At 45.6% G+C, this 22,317-nt stretch overlaps 1 protein-coding gene across 3 annotated transcripts in view; it reads right to left on the reverse strand.

The window, feature by feature from the left end:
- FAM168B (family with sequence similarity 168 member B) overlaps positions 1 to 21,784 on the reverse strand; it is a 122,963-nt gene extending 101,179 nt beyond the window's left edge. Inside the window, exons 1-2 of one of the 3 annotated variants that reach the window (XM_029617146.1) lie at positions 21,587 to 21,784; positions 2,379 to 2,461 (exon numbers count right to left, since the gene is read on the reverse strand). In XM_029617146.1, coding sequence (XP_029473006.1) covers positions 2,379 to 2,448 — 70 coding nt within the window. In that variant the 5' untranslated portion in view covers positions 2,449 to 2,461; positions 21,587 to 21,784. The remainder of the gene's footprint in view (positions 1 to 2,378; positions 2,462 to 21,586) is intronic. The other 2 variants (XM_029617145.1, XM_029617144.1) reach the window with 2 other exon arrangements.
- Between the last annotated feature and the right edge of the window lie 533 nt (positions 21,785 to 22,317).

Raw genomic sequence — 22,317 nt, forward strand, 5'->3', positions numbered from 1 at the left:
GGCATCATGGTAATGGACTATGCTATCCTTTAGTACTCTCCACCACCACAGATGTCAAACAGGTCTATAATTTTCTGCTTTCTCTTTGCTCCTACCTTTGTGCAGCAGTACTATACTCTGCTTTTCTTCAGTTTCTTGGAACCTTTTTAAATAAGAAGTTGAACAGAGCTGTAATGAATACAGTCAATACCTCCTTTAGCCCCTTCAGTGTTCTTGGATGTACCCTCATCAGGTCTTTCAACCATGCCAGAACAGAAACATAACAGCAGAAAGACCATATGGCACATCTAGTCAGCCCATCCATCCAATTAAAACGTTATAACACCCATCACTTCCTCAGACTATTTATCCATGCTTTTTTGAATTCAGATACAGCTTTTGTCTCCAGCACCTCCACTAAGAGGCTGTTCCAGGATAGCGACAGAGGAATGGCTTTCCATGGGCTTGAGGAGCTCTCCAAAGGAGAGGGCCTCCCAAAGCCTCAATAGCACAAAAGACCTGGGGCTGGAACTCCGGTGAAAAATCCTCCTGAATGTCCTGAGTAAGAGGAGGCAGTCAGGCCTGAAACAAGGCCTAGTTCCAGAGTCAGGGGGAAGAAGTGCCACTTCCCCATCCCTCTCAGATAAGGAGACTGTAGGAAGATGGCAGAAACATACGGGACTGCTACTGCCTCTGCACTTCCTGCCAAGACCCGCCCAAAATCTGAAGCGTACCTGGCCTCCCCCAAAGAAGAGGCAGCATCAGCTGTCGACACAGCCACCCATGTTGTCTCCCCTGCAATTTTACCGGTGCACATGTAGGCCAGACACAAGGGGCCTTTCTCCATGGCCATCCCCATTGCCCAACCCCTCACAATGTAAGCCAGCAGCTCCACTGAAGTACTTGCAGTTCCAAGTGCTCATTGTCTCCCCCCACCAGCCCCTACACAAAAGGTGACCCAAACAGCTGCTGTACAATTTTTCCCTGCAGCTCCAAAATGACTCACTTTCTTCCCCCAAATGAAGGTTCCGGCAGGAAGGCCATAAAAAAAAAAAAAAAAAAAAAAAGGGGGGGGGGGGCACAGCAGATGACCTTAACCTCAGACAACTCCCAACATATTAAAGAGAAACTACTTCAGATCCTTCTTTCCCTTTTTTTCAGAAAAGGAAAAGGCTGCCCAACCCCACCAAGCTCTAGGAGCAGGAGAACGGGGCTGCTCAGCAGGTTGGATCCAAAGGCCTAGGCCCCAAGGTCTGAAGGCATTATATCCACCGACGAACTGCTGCACCACCAGTAACCAACTGCTGATTTTTTTCAGAGCTGCACCAACCCTAAGTAGTGCCAAATACCATCATCCTGAGAACAGTGTTCTCTGCCTCCATCTGCTGGTAGGGGGAAATGACTGGACTGGTGTAGTAGGACGACGTGGAAACATTTAATTTACAGACTTAACCATGGGATCAGCTATGAAACATGAATGCACTGACCTCTAACCAGCCACATGACTGACAACTAATTGTATACTCTTGTAAAATGATGGTGCTTAATTAAATGCCCCCATATCTCTTCCCCCCCCCCTCCAAGTTCACGCTTCCTCACTCCCCCTCCCCCTTTATGCATTGGTTCCATGCTCATTGTAAAGCCTGTTGCTACTTTTTGTTCCTTGTCAACCGATGTGATGTTCCCAACAACCATCATAAACAAACTAAGGTGAAAGCAGCTGAAACCAAAGAGCCAAACTATTTGTTCTGTTTTGTCTTACTGTTTTATTCTACTATGGTAAAGAAAAACTATGAACTCTGATTTCAAAAATGTGTTTTAATTGATGTATGTTTTAATTCCACTAGTGTATTTGATGTTAGTTTATATTTTTGAATTTTATTTTGGGTTTTGTTTTAATGTAAATTATAATTATGTTATTTTAAGCCACGGAGAACGTAGGATGGTGTGGCATAAAAATGTTGTAAATAGAAGCTTGAAACAGCTACATTGTGAGTTAATTTTACATTCTTTTAAATAAACTGCAGGTCTTACATTAGGGATAGGGTTTATTCTCACTGTTCATTTGCCAGTGAAAGCATCTCCAGAACTAAAATTCTGTTTTTCCACTTCTGAGTTATACAAATTCCTTCCCTCATTTGATCTTTGAGAACAAAATTTGCCTACCATTATGTTTTCTCCCATCATCAGAATGCAAAATACAGTTATAAGCAAGGCAAGTCATAGGAATAGCTACTAAGTCACTCCAATTAGAATACAATCTATCCAGTTATCTTACTGGATAAAGAACCCTTACATGTTTTATACTAAGCATTTAAACAAGGTACCGGTAAAAGGTTTAGTACATACATCATAATTCTTCAGATGCCGAGCACTCTTTTCAATCTTTAGTTACTTACCTGGATACCCAATTCCTTTGGCATTGGCATATGGAACCCCTGAAGATCCAGGGCTATAAACAGGATTCATGATGGCAACAATTCTAGGGAAATGTAAATAAAAATCCATTTTTGTTAAATTTAGGGTAAGATTTACTTAAGCTTTTCTCTCATTCTGTCTATGGAGGTGTTAATTAGGTCCTTGGTGAACTGATTCAGAAAATATAGCATAAAATATAGCATAATGACATCAAAAGGCAAAACAGACAAAATTGCTACAAGGAATTCTCTTGATGTCAGAGCAGAGAGACTGAAGATAGAATAAATTACAAAAGGAAGACAAAAATCAGAGAGGTAAAACTAATAGTACTTCAACCAGATGCTGGCATTTAGAACTGTGGAAAGTGTTGGCAGAATAATAAAGCTCAAACATTGTGTGTAAATTAACATGAATCAAGATATTCAGTCACAAGATAACTATAATTAAGAATTATTTTGCTATTGAAATATTCAAGTACAGACCTTTCTGCTTACTAAGGATCTATATGCAATATATTAAATACTGGACCCATGCAATTGGATGCCCCCCCCCCCCTCCTAGTTTTATTTACATCATATATACACAGATACAGTGACTTGCAAAAGTATTCAACCCCCTAAAAAGTCAGCAGATTTGCATGGATTACAAATGACAGATTGTTCCAGACATTAGGTAGTCCATATTAAGACAGTCTGGCTAGCAAAGTTAGCCAGATAAACTTTTCTGGCTAACTTTGGAGGTATATTCAATAGTTAAGCTGTATTCAGTAGTGCAGTTTATCTTAAAGTTAGCCAAACTACAGCCACCTAACTTTAGGACACCTCTTTGGCCCGACCAGACTTAGCTGGCTAAGTCATCCAGCTAACTGAATATTGGCGTTCACTGGCTAACTTAACCAGCTAAAAACTACTCCCAGTTATACCCCTGGAACGCCCCTAACTTAACTGGCTTAATTCCCAAGGGCCAGATTTTCAGAGAAAATTACACGTGCGCCTGGCCTATTTTCAAAGGGCCCAGCGGCACGCGTAAAGCCCTGGGGCTTGTAAAAATGGGCGGTCCGGGGGCGTAACTTGTGAGATAAAGGTACGGGGGGGGGGGGGTAAGAAAAGTTCCCTCCGAGGCTGTTCCGATTTCACAGCAGCCTCAGAGGGAATGGGGAAGCCAGTTGGTCTCCCAGAGGGCTCGGCGCACGCAAGGTGCACTAGTGTGCACCCCCTTGTGCGCGCCGACCCCTGATTTTATAACATGTTATAAAATCGGGTGTACATTTGTGCGTGCCGGGTAGCTCGTGTACCTTTTAAAATCTGCCCCCAAATATTCATTTAGCCAGCTAAATGCTTTTGAATACTGACTTTTTTATTGCTCTTAAAGTACATTTTCAAGTCATAATTCATTATTTCTCTGCATTTTTTGTAAAATAGATTAAAAACTGAAAAATACTGCTTGCATAAGAACTACCTAGTAACTCCTGCTTATTAGGCATGACTCTCCAACCATATACACAATGAACATAGATCACAAAACAAAGGACTAGTGACAGTATCTACACCACGGAAAATTCATCTAACGCAAATATGAGATCGAATGTTTTCTATAGCAGGCCCTAAGTTATGGAACTCTCTACTTGAGTCATGTCTCATTACAGAAAGAAAGCTTCCAATGTGAAATGAAAACATGACTTCAAAAAAAGAATATGATCTAACAAAAATTACAACTTGTAGAAAATTATAGATATGGTTTGATGAACAATTGAAAATTAAGACTTAAGAGTATTAAGACAATTAATAGACTACCTCATGAGGATGACCTAAAAGGAACTAATTTATTATGAATTACTATTTAACAATCTAGCTAACATGTTTTGATGTTGTGTTGACTTATAATGTGAACGTCACGTTTTGATGTTGTGTGGACCTATAATGTGTATGTTGCTTTTGTAAACTGTTGTGATCTTTTAGAATGACTGTATATAAAATGCCTAAATAAAAGAATAATTAAAAATACCTTTTGCTGCAATAACAAGCTTTAAGTCTGTTGGGGCAAGTTTCTCCCAGCTTTGCACACTGTTCGGGAGTGATTTTTGCTCATTCTTCCAGGCAGATTTCTTCCAGGTTGGTTAGATGAAGCTTAGACTGCAATTTTCAAATAGTGCCACAGATTCTCGATTGGATTGAGATCTGGACTTTAACTTGGCCATTATAGAACATTCACCTTTTTGTTGTTCAACCACTCCTGTGTTGCTTTGGCCTTGTGCTTGGGATCACTGTCCTGTTAAAAGGAGAACTTTCTCCCAAGATTTTTTTTTTTTTAATCAGACCAGGGTTATCTTGCAGTATCTCCCCTATGTTGTACCATCCATTTGTCCTTAATTTTAACAAGATACCCAGCTCCCCATTGAGGAAAAGCATCCCCACATGCTGCTGCCAACCCCCATACTTTACTGTTGGGATTGTGTTTGTTTGAAGTGGGCAATGCACAGCATTTTAAATCTTGGCCAAAAAAACATTTTTGTCTCATCTGACCACAATCCCTTATTCCACATTTTAGCTGAGTCACTGATACTTTCTGGCAAACTCCACATCAAAGTATGTCTGTTTTTTCTTCAGTAATGGCTTCTTTCTAGCTACTCTCCCATGTAGGCCAGTTGTATGCAGAGCTCTTGATATGGCTGACTGATACACCTCCAATTCCAGTCTCAGCCACTGAAATCCTAAGTGATTGCTGGCATCTGTGGCTTCCCTCACAAGTCTCCTTGCTCAGATACAGAGTTTTGAGGAACAGCCTTATCTAGGCAGTGTCTGGGTGGTATGATGCAGCTCCATTATCTCACAATTGATCCAACAGTGCTCACTGGGATATCCAAGCACTTGGATATTTTGTACCCTTTTCCTATCCTGTGCATGTCTAACTATTTTCAGTTTCCTTAGAATGCTCTTTGATCTTCATTTTCACAGCTTTCCTTCAGATTCAGTCTAATGGTACTTGAATTAGGGTTTGTTTTTTTTAATCTAGAAAAGCTGATTTTTTTTTTTTTAAATGATTTACAGGTAGAGGCCAATTGTAAGCAAAAGCTTTCATCTGTGTAAACTTGGAGCTTCCACAGTAAAGTGGTTGAATACTTATGCAGGCAGCATTTTTCAGTTTTATTTTACAAAAAATGCTGAGAAATAATGAATTAGGACTCTGAAAAATCACTTTAAGAGCATACTCGTTTGCAATAAACATACTATCTGGAACAATCTGTCTTGTAATCCATATATCTGCTGACTTTTTTTTTTGGGCGGGGGGTCAAATACTTTTGCAATACTTTTTCCAGTGGGAACACAGAGAAGAGGATCACCTTGCTGGTGGCTGAAAGGAATCAGTAAGTTTTTGCTTGGGACATTGTCTTTTTAAAAGTATTGGGGCAAAGTTAACTATTTGGGAATATTATTTAGTGTGTTTGTGTGTATGTGCTTTTAATAGTCAGAAAGGCAGGGAACAAACAAGTTAGACTGTTTGTATTTTTAAATAGTCAATAAGCTAGCTAGTAAGCAGTAGGTAGTGTGTTAAGTTTTAAAAGTCTGCAGAACTGAGTGTTTGAGTTTAAAAAAAAAAAAAAAAAAAAAAAAGAGAAAACTCCCCAAAAAGTAGCCAGAAGCTAGAAATAAGCTAGGAGCAGTGTATATCTAAAAAGGTTGAAAGGTTCAGCTCAGTTACTCACCTTGTAAAGGTGTTGAGGTAGTGTGATTGAGTTCAATAGGTATCAACATTTGTTAAGAGAGCAGTAAGTCTGGCTGACTAACTGAAGCTAGACTGTTTGTATTTCCCAACCCACCCTCAGCTCATCCCTTAATTTATAGGCAGGTGCCACTTTCACCAAAAAAAAAACACCTTTGAGAATTCGATCAGACCCCGGTAGACCACTACCAGACATATGGTTAATTCACTAATACATTTAAAGGACATTAGACACATTCCTACTCCCATAGCAACCTAAAACTTAACTAGGAACTGATCAAAATTGAGATGAAGGCAGCAGTCCAGCAGCAAGAGGGGGGCTTCCCAGTCTTTTGCATCGAGTGTCACATGTATGATTTTTTACCCACTGGTAAGAAGTTGTACATGTGCATGCGATGCAAAGAGCTCCGGGCTCTCAGAGAACGAGTCTGATCTCTGGAGGCTAGAGTGGCAGACCTGGAGGAGCTGAGGTAGACAGAGAGGTATATAGATGAGACCTTCAGGGACATAGTAGCCAAGTCCCAACTTCAGACTGGCAGCCCTGGTGCTGCCTTGGAGGAAGAAGGTCTCATGATGGGAGAGCATCAACCGGGTGCAGCAGGAAAGGATCCTACAGCGAGGACCTGCTCTCCAGGTGATGCATTGTCCTTTCACACTGAGGATATCTCCCCAAGGCCTACTGCCCAGGAGGGAAGGGTTAGGTCGGCCATCATAGTTGGTGATTCGATTATTAGGAATGTAGATAGCTGGGTGGCTGGTGGGCATGAGGATCGCCTGGTAACATGCCTACCTGGTGCGAAGGTGGCGGACCTCACGCGTCACCTAGATAGGATTTTAGACTGTGCTGGGGAGGAGCCGGCTGTCGTGGTACGTGGGCACCAACAACATAGGAAAATGTGGGAGGGAGGTTATGGAAGCCAAATTTAGGCTCTTAGGTAGAAAGCTTAAATCCAGATCCTCCAGGGTAGCATTCTCTGAAATGCTCCCTGTTCCACGTGCAGGTCCCCAGAGGCAGGCAGAGCTCCGGAGTCTCAATGCGTGGATGAGACGATGGTGCAAGGTAGAGGGATTCAGTTTTGATAGGAACTGGGGAACCTTTTGGGGAAGGGGGAGTCTCTTCCGAAGGGATGGGCTCCACCTTAACCAGGGTGGAACCAGACTGCTGGTGCTAACCTTTAAAAAGGAGATAGAGCAGCTTTTAAACTAGAACAAAGGGGAAAGCCGAGAGTCGCTCAGCAGCACATGGTTCGGAGAGAGGTATCTTCAAAGGATACTAATGATGCATTAGAATTAGGGCATCCCAACAGTGAGGTTCCAATAATAAGAAAAGTAGTCCAAGTGCCTGTAACTGAAAACTCACCTGAGCTAAAAAATTCTAACTTATCCCTATCAATTAAAAAGCAGAATGAAAATACAAACAAAAAACAAAAACTTTGAAATGTTTGTATGCTAATGCCAGAAGTCTAAGAAATAAGATGGGAGAATTAAAGTGTATAGCAGTGAATGATGACATAGACTTAATAGGAATCTCAGAGACATGGTGGAAAGAGGATAACCAATGGGACAGTGCTATACCGGGGTACAAATTATATCGCAATGACAGAGAGGAGCACCCGGGAGGAGGTGTGGCGCTTTATGTCCGGGATGGCATAGAGTCCAACAGGATAAACATCCTGCATAAGACTAAATACAAAATTGAATCTTTATGGGTAGAAAATCCTTTGTGTGTGTTGGGGAAGACTATAGTGATAGGAGTATAGTACCGTCCACCTGGTCAAGATGGTGAGACGGACAATGGAATGCCAAGGGAAATTAGGGAAGCTAACCAAATTGGTAGTGCAGTAATAATGGGAGACTTCAATTACCCCAATATTGACTGGGTAAATGTATCATCGGGACACGCTAGAGAGAACGTTCCTGGATGGAATAAAATGATAGCTTTATGGAGCAATTGGTTCAGGAACCGACAAGAGGGAGCAATTTTAGATCTAATTCTCAGTGGAGCACAGGTCTTGGTGAGAGAGGTAACAGTGGTGAGGCCGCTTGGCAATAGTGATCACATTTGATTTAATGACTGGAAGAGGAACAGTGTGCAAATCCATGGCTCTCGTGCTAAACTTTCAAAAGGGAAACTTTGATAAAAATGAGAAAAATTGTTAGAAACAAAACTGAAAGGAGCAGCTACAAAAGTAAAAAATGTCCAAGAGGCGTAGTCATTGTTAAAAAATACCATTCTAGAAACACAGTCCAGATGTATTCCACACATTAAGAAAGGTGGAAAGAAAGCAAAATGATTACTGGCATGGTTAAAAGGGGAGGTGAAAAGCAATTTTAGCCAAAAGATCTTCATTCAAAAATTGGAAGAAAGATCCAACAGAAGAAAATAGGATAAAGCATAAACGTTGGCAAGTTAAATGTAAGACATTGATAAGACAGGCTAAGAGAATTTGAAAAGAAGTTGGCCGTAGAGGCAAAAACTTGCAGTAAAAACTTTAAAAAATATATCTGAAGCAGAAAGCCTGTGAGGGAGTCAGTTGGACCGTTAGATGATCGAGGGGTTAAAGGGGCACTTAGAGAAGATAAGGCCATCACGGAAAGATTAAATGATTTCTTTGCTTTGGTGTTTACTGACGAGGATGTTGGGGAGGTACCCGTGATGGAGAAGGTTTTCATGGGTAATGAATGGACAATCAAATTACGGTGAACCTAGAAGATGTGGTAGACCTGATTGACAAACTGAAGAGTAGTAAATCACCTGGACCGGATGGTATCCACCCCAGAGTCCTGAAGGAACTAAAAAATGAAATATCAGACCTATTAGTAAAATTTTGTAACCTATCATTAAAATCATCCATTGTACCTGAAGACTGGAGGATAGCAAATGTAACCCCAATATTTAAAAAAGGGCTCCAGGGGCAATTCGGGAAATTACAGACCGGTTAGCCTGACTTCAGTGCCAGGAAAAATAATGGAAAGTGTTCTAAACATCAAAATCACAGAACATATAGAAAGACATGGTTTAATGGAACAAAGTCAGCATGGCTTTACCCAAGGCAAGTCTTGCCTCACAAATCTGCTTCACTTTTTTTGAAGGAGTTAATAAACATGTGGATAAAGGTGAACCGGTAGATGTAGTATACTTGGATTTTCAGAAGGTGTTTGACAAAGTTCCTCGTGAAACGTAAAAAATCATGGGATAGGTGGCGCTGTCCTTTCGTGGATTACAAACTGGCTAAAAGATAGGAAACAGAGAGTAGGATTAAATGGACAATTTTCTCAGTGGAAGGGAGTGGTCAGTGGAGTGCCTCAGGGATCTGTATTGGGACCCTTACTTTTTAATCTAACTAGATAAATGAAGCTTGACCGACGTGCCCGCAAATGCGCAGTAGAGAGCAGCTCTACTGCGCATGTGCGGGCGAGCACGTCAGTCTTAGGCAGCGTCAAAAAAAACCAAAAAACATGGCGGCAGCGGTGGTAGCAGCGGCAGCGGGCAGCGGTAGCGGGCGGTAGCGGCGGCGGCGGTGGTGGGCGGTGGCGGTAGCGGGCGGCGGCAGCGGGCCAGTAGCGAGGGAGGGGAGGAGAGAGAGAGAGGGAGGGAGGGACGGACTAAGTGGGAGGGACGAAGAGAGAGAGTGGGAGGGAGTGACTGAGTGAGGGGGAGGGACTGAGTGAGGGGGAGTGAGCGGGACTGAGGGAGAGGGAGGGAGTGAGTGGGACTGAGGGAGAGTGAGTGGGACTGAGTGTGAGTGAGAGGGAGAGAGGGGGAGGGAGTGAGTGAGACTGAGTGGGAGGGAGGGACTGAGTGAGAGGAGAGGGAGGCTGGGGAGGAGTGGGTGAGTGGGTGGGAGGGAGGTAGGGGAGAGAGAATGAGGGAGGTAGGGGAGAGAGAATGAGGGGGAGGTGAGAGACAGAGGGATGTAGCCCGTTTTAACGGGCTTAACGGCTTGTATATTTATAAATGATCTGGAAAGAAATACGACGAGTGAGATAATCAAATTTGCAGATGACACAAAATTGTTCAGAGTAGTTAAATCACAAGCAGATTGTGATAAATTGCAGGAAGACCTTGTGAGACTGGAAAATTGGGCATCCAAATGGCAGATGAAATTTAATGTGGATAAGTGCAAGGTGATTCATATAGGGAAAAATAACCCATGCTATAATTACACAATGTTGGGTTCCATATTAGGTGCTACAACCCAAGAAAGATCTAGGCGTCATAGTGGATAACACATTGAAATAGTCAGTTCAGTGTGCTGCGGCAGTCAAAAAAGCAAACAGAATGTTGGGAATTATTAGAAAGGCAATAGTGTACAAAATGGAAAATGTCATGCCTCTGTATGGTGAGACCGCAACTTGAATACTGTGTACAATTCTGGTTGCCGCATCTCAAAAAAGATTTTATTTAAATTCTTTTAATATACAGATGCTCAAAACCAGGTCTTATCGTACCGGTTTACAATAAACTAGGGGGTAAACCAGTTAACAAAGAAAGCGAACGTTACAACACATCAGGGAGTGTGGAACTGGGCTGTTAGAAAAAAGGATAGGTTAACAATTTCTAACTGGAGAACAGAGCATGTAAGCAGAGTAATTGCTTACAATGTAAGAATTATATACAATTTACACAGTGTAGACGATTAGGCAATTTATATGAAAGCGTAGTTAGCAGCAAAAAACAGTTCCTTTGTGTGGCAGAAAGAGGACGCAACCATGGGGTATGGTACTGTGTGGGTGACCCTGAGGCTTCTTCAAGGATATGCTTGGGCGAACAGCCAAGTTTTTAATTTTTTTCTGAATGAGATATGGCAATGTTCCTGGCGGAGATCTGGCGGGAGAGAATTCCAGTGATGCGGACTGGCAGCTGATAGCGCTCATTTTTCAATGGCGTTGTGTATAGCGGATTTTTTTGGGAGAACCTGGAGGGAATCTCTGTATGCAGATCTGGTGAGTCTTGCTGAGGAGTGTGGTTTGAGGGGTATGGTGAGTTGGAGAGAGGATTGCTGAAATATGGTTGTGTGAATGATGGTCAGTGTCTTGAAGAGAATTCTGTAGCGAATGGGTAGCCAGTGAAGTATTTTTAGAATCGGTGTGATGTGGTCCATACGGCGAGAGTTTGCAAGGATCCTGGCTGCAGCGTTTTGCAGCATTTGAAGAGGTTTGGTAGAAGAGGCTGGGAGACCAAGCAGCAGCGCATTACAATAATCAATCTTTGAGAATAGTATAGCTTGAAGGACCGAACGGTAGTCGTGGAAGAGTAGGAGAGGTCTTAACTGTTTTAGGACCTGTAGTTTGTAAAAACCTTCTTTAGTGGTGTTAATGAATTTTTTAAAGTTCATTCTGGAGTCTAGGATAGCCCCAAGATCTCTCACTTTATTTACTAATGTAGAGATTACTTACCTGATAATCTCGTTTTCCTTAGTGTATGCAGATGGACTCAGGACAAATGGGTATAGTGTGCTCGTGCTAGTAGTTGGAGACTGATCTGACGTCAGCACAGGGTACATATACCCCCACAGGAAGTGCAGCAATTCAGTAATCTTCCTTGCAAAAGCTTTATGGATATATGTGTAACTGACCGATCGATTAAATGAACATGATTAACCTGACCGATTGATAGTAGCTGGAGACCGCCAGTGTTCTCAACTGGAAGGCGTCGACAGCCGGCAGGGTGGATGCCCTATATAAGGAAACATGGCTTATCGTGAGTTGGTGAATCCCCATTTATGCCGGCAGCCGGGCGGGATGCTGAGTCCATCTGCATACACTAAGGAAAACTTGATTATCAGGTAAGTAATCTCTACATTTCCTAGCGTGTAGCAGATGGACTCAAAACAAGTGGGATGTACAAAAGCTACTCCTGGACTGGGCGGGAGGCTGCCCGAGGTCCATTCAGGATTGCCCTCGCAAATGCTGTGTCCTCCCGGGCCTGGAAGTCCAGACGGTAGAATCTGGAGAAGGTATGGAGGGAGGACCACGTCGCCGCTTTACATATCTCTGCAGGCGACAGCATCCTAGTTTCTGCCCAGGAGGCCGCTTGCGCTCTGGTAGAGTGAGCCTTGACCTGTAGAGGCGGTGGTTTTCCTGCCTCTACGTAGGCCACCTTGATAACTTCTTTGATCCAGCGGGCGATGGTTGCCCATGAGGCCGCTTCCCCTTGCTTCTTCCCGCTGTGAAGGACGAACAGGTGGTCCGTCTTTCGTACTGCTTCTGACATTTCCAGGTATCTGGACAACAGCCTGCCGATGTCGAGATGGCGCAGTATTTGACCTTCTTCCGACTTCTTCAAACCTTCCGTGGTTGACAAGGATATGGTTTGGTTGAGGTGGCAGTGTGAGACCACTTTGGGTAAGAAGGAAGGAACCGTGCGAAGATGGATAGCCTCTGGAGTGATTCTGAGAAATGGATCACGGCAGGACAGCACTTGCAGCTCTTGAGATGCGGCGTGCTGAGCATACGGCCAGCAAGAATACCATCTTCAAGATCAACAAACGGAGGGGACAGGCCTCGAAGGGGTCTGAAGGCAGGTCCCGCTAGAAATTCCAAAACTAGGTTGAGGTTCCACAGGGGCACTGGCCACTTTTGTGGTGGGCGAATGTGTTTGACTCCTTTCAGGAAACGTGAAATGTCTGGGTGTGTGGCAATGGTGCTGCCGTCACTCCTGGGACCATAGCAAAACAGCGCTGCCACCTGAACCTTGATGGAGTTGAGGGACAGACCCTTCTGAAGTCCATCCTGCAGGAAGTCCAAAATGACGGGGATTTTAGAAGCATGTGGATTGGTGCTGTGAGTGTCACACCAGGCTTCAAATACTCTCCAGATCTTTATATATGTTAGCGATGTGGAGAACTTGCGTGCTCGGAGGAGTGTATCTATTACCGGCCCCGAGTATCCCCTTTTCTTCAGTCTAGCCCTCTCAATGGCCAGACCGTAAGAGAGAATTGAGCTGGATCCTCGTGGAGGATGGGACCTTGCCGTAGCAGGTCCCTGTGTGGAGGCAGGGGCAGTGGGTTCCCTGCCAGCAGTCTTATGTCTGCGTACCAGGGTCTTCTTGGCCAGTCCGGGGCCACTAGAAGAACTAGGCCTCTGTGCCGCTGAATCTTGTGTATAATGGCGCCCAGCAGGGGCCATGGAGGAAAAGCATATAGCAGGATCCCCTGAGGCCATGGCTGTACTAGAGCGTCGATCCCGTGGGAGAGAGGATCTCGTCTGCGACTGAAGTATCTGGGTACTTGAGCGTTGGACCTGTCCGCTAGTAGGTCCATGCCCGGAGTCCCCCACTGATCCACAATCATCTGGAAAGCTGTGGGCGACAGCTACCATTCCCTCAGGTATAGGCTTTCTCTGCTGAGGAAGTCTGCCGTGTGTTGCCCTTCCCGGCGATGTGGACGGTAGAGATGTCCTGGAGATTTGCTTCCGCCCAGGTCATCAGGGGGGCTATTTCTAGGGATACCTGTCGGCTTCTGGTTCCGCCCTGTCGGTTGATGTATGCCACTGTGGTGGCGTTGTCCGACATCACTCTGACCGCTCTGTTTCGGAGTCTGTGGGCAAACCGCAGGCATGCTAGCCTGACTGCCCGTGCCACGACTCTTCTCAGTGTGCTCCCCATCCGTTCAGGCTGGCATCTGCAGTGAGCAGGGTCCAGGTTGGGGAGGACATTCTTGACCCCCAGCTCATGTGGCCGGGCTGCAACCACCACCGTAGCTGATTCCACACTCTGGCTGGTAGAGGTAGGTGTACGGTGTTTATTTTATTTAATTTAAGGTTTTTTTATACCGGCATTCAAGAACTCGTTCTCATCATGTCGGTTTACAGAAAACAGGGGTGCAAAAATATAACCAAAAACATAAACAAACGTGGAGAAGAGAAGCAGTTACAATTAACAGGGGCTAATGAACTGGGATTGTAAGAAATAAAAGAGATAGAGGAGGATAATTATATACAAGTGTACAACATAAATAAGGAGTCCACTATATACACATCTTCTAAGCAGAGAAATTGTTGATGGTGCGTGTTAGGTGGAGTTCTGTGTTCTGTGATCATGGGCTCCACAGAGATAGGAGGATGCGTTGTAATGGTCTCATATGAGCCCACGCCCATGGTATCACCTCCAGAGTGGATGCCATGAGGCCGAGGACCTGTAGGTAATCCCAAGCTGTGGGCCGGGTGGCGCTCAGCAGGGCCTGCAGACGATTCCAGAGCTTTGATCTCCTCTTGGAGGTCAGACTGACCGTGTCTTCCTGGGTGTCGAATCGGACTCCTAGGTATTCCAGCAACTGAGAAGGCTGTAGGGAACTCTTGTTCAAGTTTACTACCATCCTAGGCTTTCCAGAAGAGCTATAACTCTGTTGGTTGCCTGGTGGCTCTCCTCCGGCGACTTTGCCCTGATCAGCCAATCGTCCAGGTAGGGATGGACTAGGATTCCTTCCTTCCTGAGGGATGCTGCCACTACTACTATGACCTTGGTAAAGGTCCGCGGCGCGGTGGCTAACCCAAATGGTAAAGCTTGGAACTGGAAGTGTTGGTTCAGAACTTTGAAACGTAAATAGCGCTGATGATCCCGATGGATTGGGATATGCAAGTAGGCTTCTGAGAGATCTAGGGATGTGAGAAACTCCCCTGGCTGTACTGCATTTTTGACAGGCCGCAGAGTTTCCATGCGCAAGCTGGGGACCCGGAGGTGTCGGTTGACTGACTTGAGGTCCAGGACGGGCCTGAAAGTGCCCTCCTTCTTGGGTACTTGAAAAAAATGGAATAATGCCCAGAATCTACCTCTCCCGCAGGTACTGGGATTATGGCTTTTAGGGACAGGAGCCTCCGTCCTCTTGAGGGGTGAACAAGGAGATTCCACAAACTTGTCTGGAGGGAGCCGAAGAAAGTCCAGGTAATACCCTTCTCGGATAATGGCGAGGACCCACTGGTCCGAGGTAATCTCGACCCATCTGTGGTAGAAGAGGGTTAGCCGGCCCCCTATGGCTTTTACCCCCGGATGGGTCGGCTGATTCTCATTGTGGGGAGCGGCCGGGACCGGAACCTGAGCCGGTTCTCCTCTTGTTGTGCTTAGTCCGAAAGGACTGGTTCCTGGCCTGAGAACGAGGTGCTTGGTAGCGAGCCCTGTAAAGGTTGAAGCGCTGAGAGTTTCTACCTCTGGATTGCCTAGGAAAAGGGCGCTGGCTCCTCCTTGACCTTTCTTCTGGTAGACGGGGTAATGGAGAGGCGCCCCATTTATTAGCCAGTTTCTCGAGGTCGCTGCCGAACAGGAGGAATTCCTTAAAGGGCATTCTCGTGAGACGTGTCTTGGAGGAAGAGTCGGCCGACCAATTACGTAGCCAGAGCTGTCTCCTGGCTGCCACTGAGGATGACACTCCCTTGGCTGCCGTACGGACTAGGTCGGAGGCTGCGTCAGTGAGGAACGAGAGAGCTGATTCCATTTCTTCTCCCGGGGTGTTGTTCCTAGCTTGTGATAAACAGGAACACTTTACCACGGTGCAGCAGGTCGCAATTCGTAGGGACATGGCTGCCACCTCAAAGGCTTGTTTCAGAATGGCGGCCATGCTCCGGTCATGTGCATCCTTGAGGGCCACCCCCCCCCCCTCCACCGGAATGGTGGTGCGCTTCACAATTGCGCTAACTATGGCGTCTACCTTGGGGCACGCCAGCAGCTCCTTGGTTGCCGGGTCTAAGGGGTACATACCAGCCAAGGCCCGACCCCCTTTGAATGAGGCCTCCGGCACAGTCCATTCCAGATCAATTAGCTGCTGTGCTGCTTGTAGGAAAGGAAAATGGTGAGCCGTTTGGCGCAGGCCTTCCAACAGAGGATTTATTCTAGGTTCCCCTGGGGTGTCTTGGCCCGGGATAGCCAGTTCTGAGAGGCATTGAGAGACCAGGCCTGGGAGATCCTCTTTCAGAAAGAAGCGTCTCATGGTCCGATACGGTTCTATCCCCGAGGGAAGTTCTCCCTCCTCGGGAGGCTCGTCGTCTTCCTCAGAGCAATCTGAATCCCCATAAGTGGGGCGAGTGGCCGTGCCTAGGTCTTGAGGGTCCAGGGGCCGGGTCATCCAGTACGTATGGACCCGTTCGGGGATCAGACTGCATTTTGACAAAGGCATGAATCCCCTTGAACAATTCCACCCAGGAGAGCGAAGCAGTTTCTGGCCTTAGAGACACCAGGTCTCTCGGGTTCCCTGGCTGCTCACCACGGCCTGCTAGGTCCGGGGTGTTCCCTGAGGAACTGGCAAATACGCTGGGCTGGGACCGGTCCTGGCCTGGAACTCCCAGGGCCTCCTCACATTGGGCACATAGGGAGTCTGCTTCCTCACTCTGTGTGGCTCTGAGTTTGCATGCTGAGCAGAGGCCTAGAGCTCTTATGCCTGATTCTAGAGGTGCCGGCTCTGCGGATGCATGGGCTCTCTTACGCTCCATCTAGTCTGTTATTTCCTCCCAGCCGGAGTATGCGCCTTGTAATATGCGCCGCCTACTAATATGCACTTGTCCACGGGCGCTTAGCAACGTGCACCTATCCGCGGGCGCTTAGCAATGTGTTTAGAAACTTGCGCTTTACAACATGAATCAAGGTGACTTCAATGTACGCCACTATCGAATATGCGCCCACGTATTTTCGGGCGCCTAACGTATACGCCCGTCACCTGTGCGCTCAGTCTGGCCTGAGCGCTAGAGCGAGGCGACGAACCAGGGCAGATGGCGAAGGCGAGCAGGCAGGCAAAATGGCGACCTCCTTGGCGGGCTGCCACGTAGGCAGACCCCGCTAATCCTCGCTTCCTCGGAGACCACAAGTAAAGATGTACGCCTTACCTTGTCTTCGGCACTTCCCGGCTGCGACCCGGGTGGTCTCCTGCTGCGGGGGGAGAAGGTGATTATAGTCACCGCCGCGCTCGAGGAAGTGCACCCGCTGCCTCTAGGCCGCGCCCGAACTCGTCTCGCTCAGGGGTCAACTCCTCACCGGGACCGAGGCTGCCTCTATGCCGCTCCCGAGCCCTTCTCACTCGGGTCCCTGCCGCGAGTCGGCCACCGGACCGAGGCTCTTACCTCAGAGGGACAACGGAAATCACCTCGGGGAAACTCAACTGGGGGAGGGACCAAATGGTATCACCGCAGGAGTGCGGGGCTCATCTTCAGGTAGGTTTCTTCTATGAATTTAGTCGTTAGAATTTGGAAAAACGCTCAGCGAGCATGAGGTAGCTCCAAACTGCTTTGGAGACAGAAATTACTGAATTGCTGCACTTCCTGTGGGGGTATATGTACCCCGTGCTGACGTCAGATCCGTCTCCAACTGCTAGCACGAGCACACTATACCCATTTGTCCTGAGTCCATCTGCTACACGCTAGGAAATGGTGTGTTAGTATTGATGGCTAGCGGGTTATTATCATTGCGGGAAATGACTAGCAGTTCGGTCTTGGACGTATTGAGAACAAGGCAGAGGCTTGTGAGAAGGAGGTTGATGGCGTGCAGGCAGCTATTCCAATAGTTTAGAGTGTCGGAAATGGGATCCTTGATGGCGATTAGGATCTGCACGTCGTCCACATAAATGAAGTAGGTGAGGTTGAGGTTATTGAGAAGCTGGCATAGGGGGAGAAGATATATGTTGAATAGGGTCAGCGAGAGAGAGGAACCCTGGGGATCTCCTTGCTTGGCCGCTACAGGGTGAGACTCTTTGTTGATTATTTTTACTTTATAATATCTGTCGCTTAGAAAGGAATTTAACCAGAGGAGTGCACAACCTGAGATGCCTATTTCCATCAGACGGTTGATGAGGATTGTGTGGTTAACTGTGTCGAACGCTGCCGAGATGTCTAGCAGAGCTAGCAAGTATGATTGACCTTTGTCTAGGCCCAACAGGATGTTGTCCGTTAATGAGAGTAGTAGAGATTTTGTATTTCTGCATTTCCTGAAACCGAATTGAGATGGATATAGAATGCCGTGGGAGTCGAGGTAGTCTGTGAGTTTAGTATTGACCAGTTTTTCCATTAGCTTGGCTATGAAAGGTAGGTTAGCGATGGGGTGAAAATTTATGGGGTTGGATGGGTCCAAGTTAGGTTTTTTTAGTAATGGTTTCAGAGAGGCTGTTTTTAAAGCGTCCGGGACTGTTCCGTGAGTGAGTGAACAATCCCTAACATCATTGCCAGAGGTTTGGCAATGATGTTAGGGATTGTGAGAAGGAGTTTGGTCGGGATTTGGTCTATTGGGTGCGATGAGGGCTTCATTTTCTTGATGATAGATTCTATTTCCAAGGATGATGTAGTATAAAAAGATTCTAGAGACCGTTTGTGTATCGATGGGGCATGGTGTTGATCAGGTGGAGGCTGGGAGTTTGGAATGGGGTTAGAAGATGTTAGCGGAATAAGTAAATTTTTTATTTTGTTGTCGAAGAAAACTGCCAGCTCAGAGGATTTGTTTTGTGCTTCTTCTTCCGGGATGATTGGAGGAATAGGTATAATTGGATGATTGGAGGAAGAGATATAATTGCGATGGAGAAGGTACAGAGAAGGGCTACCAAAATAAGGGGAATGGAACAGCTCCCCTATGAGGAAAGACTAAAGAGGTTAGGACTTTTCAGCTTGGAGAAGAAACGGCTGAGGGGGGATATGATAGAGGTGTTTAAAATCATGATAGGTCTAGAACGGGTAGATGTGAACAGGTTATTTACTCTTTCAGATAATAGAAAGACTAGGGGGCACTCCATGAAGTTAGCATGGGGCACATTTAAAACTAATCGGAGAAAAGTTCTTTTTTACTCAACGCACAATTAAACTCTGGAATTTGTTGCCAGAGGATGTGGTTAGTGCAGTTAGTATAGCTGTGTTTAAAAAAGGATTGGATAAGTTCTTGGAGGAGAAGTCCATTACCTGCTATTAAGTTCACCTAGAGAATAGCCACTGCCATTAGCAACAGTAACATGGAATAGACTTAGTTTTGGGGTACTTGCCAGGTTCTTATGGCCTGGATTGGCCACTGTTGGAAACAGGATGCTGGGCTTGATGGACCCTTGGTCTGACCCAGTATGGCATATTCTTATGTTCTTAAGCCACTGTACATACATCTCTCTCTAACTTTTCTTGCCTATAAATCAGCTCTTGAACCAGTTGCCAAGCCACTAGGGAGATCATACTGGTAACTAGTGGCTCAAAGATTCTGTTTTGTTTTTCAAGTTGCTGAAAGAAGCAAGCACAGACGCAGATACTCCACATTGCACCCAGACACGGAGAGACGTAGGGAGACAGACCAAACAGGCCACGACACACTAGGCAGAAATCAAACACTCCACATCCAAACCCTTACACCAGACAAGTGGCAAGGGGTGGAACATTTAAAAAAAAAAAAATGTAGTTGCCAGACAAAATGTTTCAGGAGTTGGGAAATATTCTGTTCCACTTTGTTTTTTAAACCATTTTTACTACATGCTCCTATTTCTCTATTTTAGTTTGCTCTTTTTCTCTTGCTTTCCTAACTCCCCTCTCCATTCACCTCCTCTACCTTACTACTTTTTCCCCCATGGACAGAAAGCAGCTACAATCTCTCAGTGAGACTTTGTGGCGGCAAGAACACCTCCTATACTGAGGTCTGAAGGCTAGCTATTCTTGGGTTTAGAATACTACAATGGCTCCTTCCAAGTCTGGGCCCACCACTGTGGAAGAAAGTTCATTCTAGGCCCTGACAAATGTGTGGATAAGCCATGGCATGTTTATGACAAAGGTACCACACTCCCTTCTTCCTCGGTCTATAGTGCAGAAACCGGAGAGCACAGTCATTTTTTCTTCCTGGATCAACACCTCCCCCCCCCCCAAAAAAAAATAAGCCCCACTTTAAGACTGTTCATGGCTCCATCATCTCCAATTTGCATGTCCCCGGATAAGGAGCAAAACCTGTTTATATCACTATCAAACTTGGTTTTTCACATTTATATATATAAAAAAAAAAAAAAAGTTAAACGTAAGTTTCCGAACTAAAGAGAATGCAACAAGATTGGTATTTCAACAGCAGTGACTGCCTGCATCTAAACATTACCATCAATCTATTGTATATCACTTTTTACCACACAAAACTTGCTGCTTTATGCCTGCCAAGACTTCCAGTTTTCCTTTTATTAAAAGTTGTCTTTCGACATATTCCCTGAAGTACAAGAGAAAAGTATCTTTATATACCTTGGATCTATCTCTTCCGTAGGATTTTATTGCTCTGCTTGTTTCATATTTCACATAGAGCTCAGGCTATTCTCTGGGAAGAGATGTTACTGAATTCCTTTGATGCTGCTATATATAGGTAGCGCTGTTTCAGAGCACCCACAAGTACTCCCTCTTTTCACCAACAGCAATGTAAACAATTTTACAATATTACAGAATTGTTCATTCTGGCAGACATTACTCTAAAATATCAATTTTCTAGATTAAGTGCTCCAAGGGTACGATATTTCTAGGCAGCCCTGGATTTATCCACCAGTATTTCCAGCTCCTTTTCGGAACAGAATTTAGTAATATATTTATTCTCGCTTACTAAATATTTTCTACAGATGTTGGAGAGATATTTTAATGTTTCCATAATAATCCTATGCTGCACTACAAATTTTCATGAGTGCCCATGATTATATGCTAGCCAGTAGGATCATAAGGCCATGAAATTTGGATTTAAATTCAAAAGATTAAATGACTTTGCATGCAGAATTTCACAATACCTGTGTATTTGCAAAGAAATTTCTTACAGGTCACTTTGTGTATTGCACAAATTAAAATATCACTTGCATGAACTAAATTTTGTTCAAAGTATTCAGTAATGGAACTCATTTTTCGCAAATTTCTTACAATTTCATTTGAATGTTGTACATACATGGCAACAAGTTATGATCACAGCCCATTTTGGTATATGGCTTTAAATATCTATATTATCTATACATAACATAGTTATAACTACACATATCTGCATACGAAAACATTAACACCTCCAAGAACTGGGCTTCTAAAATTGATGCTATCACTTGACATTTCCTGAAACACACCAGTGTGTTATACATGACTAACGAGCCTGTCAAAATATATTGCTTAAATACATTGCGATAACTCGACTACAGCATAACTGCTACATACGGAGTGGGTTGTGCGATATAAAAAGATTTTAGAGGAAAGAGTGTAGTGGTTGGCACGGAATAATTTCTCGCTGTGGTGCACGATGGGGTTTCAGATGTACAGTTCCCTCCTATTGCAGGCTCCCCCAGAGACAGCGCAAGAGTAGGGCTCCAAAGAGCTCACATCACCACACCAATGCACTGCCTCCTTTCTTCTTTCCGTACATTCGGCAGGCGTCTACCGGGAGGCCGCTCCCCCTCCTCTGGCCTCCGGGGAAGAAAAAAAAAAAAAGAGGCCCAGGGCCCAAAGCCTACGGCCCGACTCAGAAAAACGGAGCATCGCCCCCTCTCCACCTGCATACCCGGAGAGTGCTCCGCCACCAACCCCCACTCACCGTGTGCGCGCCTCTGCAGCGGGGCCTCAGAGCCTCGCTCTGCGGCTCCTGCTGACCTGTCTCCGATTCTGCCGCCTTACCCCCCCCCCCCTGCCCCCGAGTCTCTTTCTTCTCAGGATACTGCGCAGCACTAGCTCCACAGGCGCAGACCACACGTCACTTCCGGTAACCGCGCCACAGCTGCCTGAAAGCAGACTGGCATATAATCCACAGTCACCTAGCCTGTAGTTTAAAAAAAGGAAAAGAAGTCACCTGACGAGGATGTAGCGACACACCCACCCCTCCCCCCCCCCGATAACGTGACAAGAACCCACCTGTTACCTTTCCTGTCACATGACGTGGGGTCAGCTGCTGTGTCCACAGAACCGGAAAGAAAGCCGCCGACGGTGGCCATTTTGTGACTGGCAAGTACGTGCAGGGAAACTTGGCCAGAGCCTGTTTTTGCACTTCCCTCTAAGCATTTCGAGGAAGGGCATGTGTTTTTACATAACGATCCGGGCGCAGCTTGCGGAGTCATTGCGCTGTTGTGGCACAGCCAAGTGTCCACCAGTGCTAGGGGAGTCGGCCACATTTCCCAAAACTGACAGAACGTCAAAGACTTCCCGCAAAGAACGAGTAGGGAAATCAAGTCTAAACCTGGAAAGAAAAGGAGCAATCGCAGCAAAATATAAGGTGTCCTGCTACCAAGCCAGAAATGTAGTCTGACCCAGGCCAAATATGGAACAGCACCA

Source organism: Rhinatrema bivittatum, chromosome 9, assembly GCF_901001135.1.
Source record: "Rhinatrema bivittatum chromosome 9, aRhiBiv1.1, whole genome shotgun sequence".
NCBI classification, from domain to species: Eukaryota; Metazoa; Chordata; class Amphibia; order Gymnophiona; family Rhinatrematidae; genus Rhinatrema; species Rhinatrema bivittatum.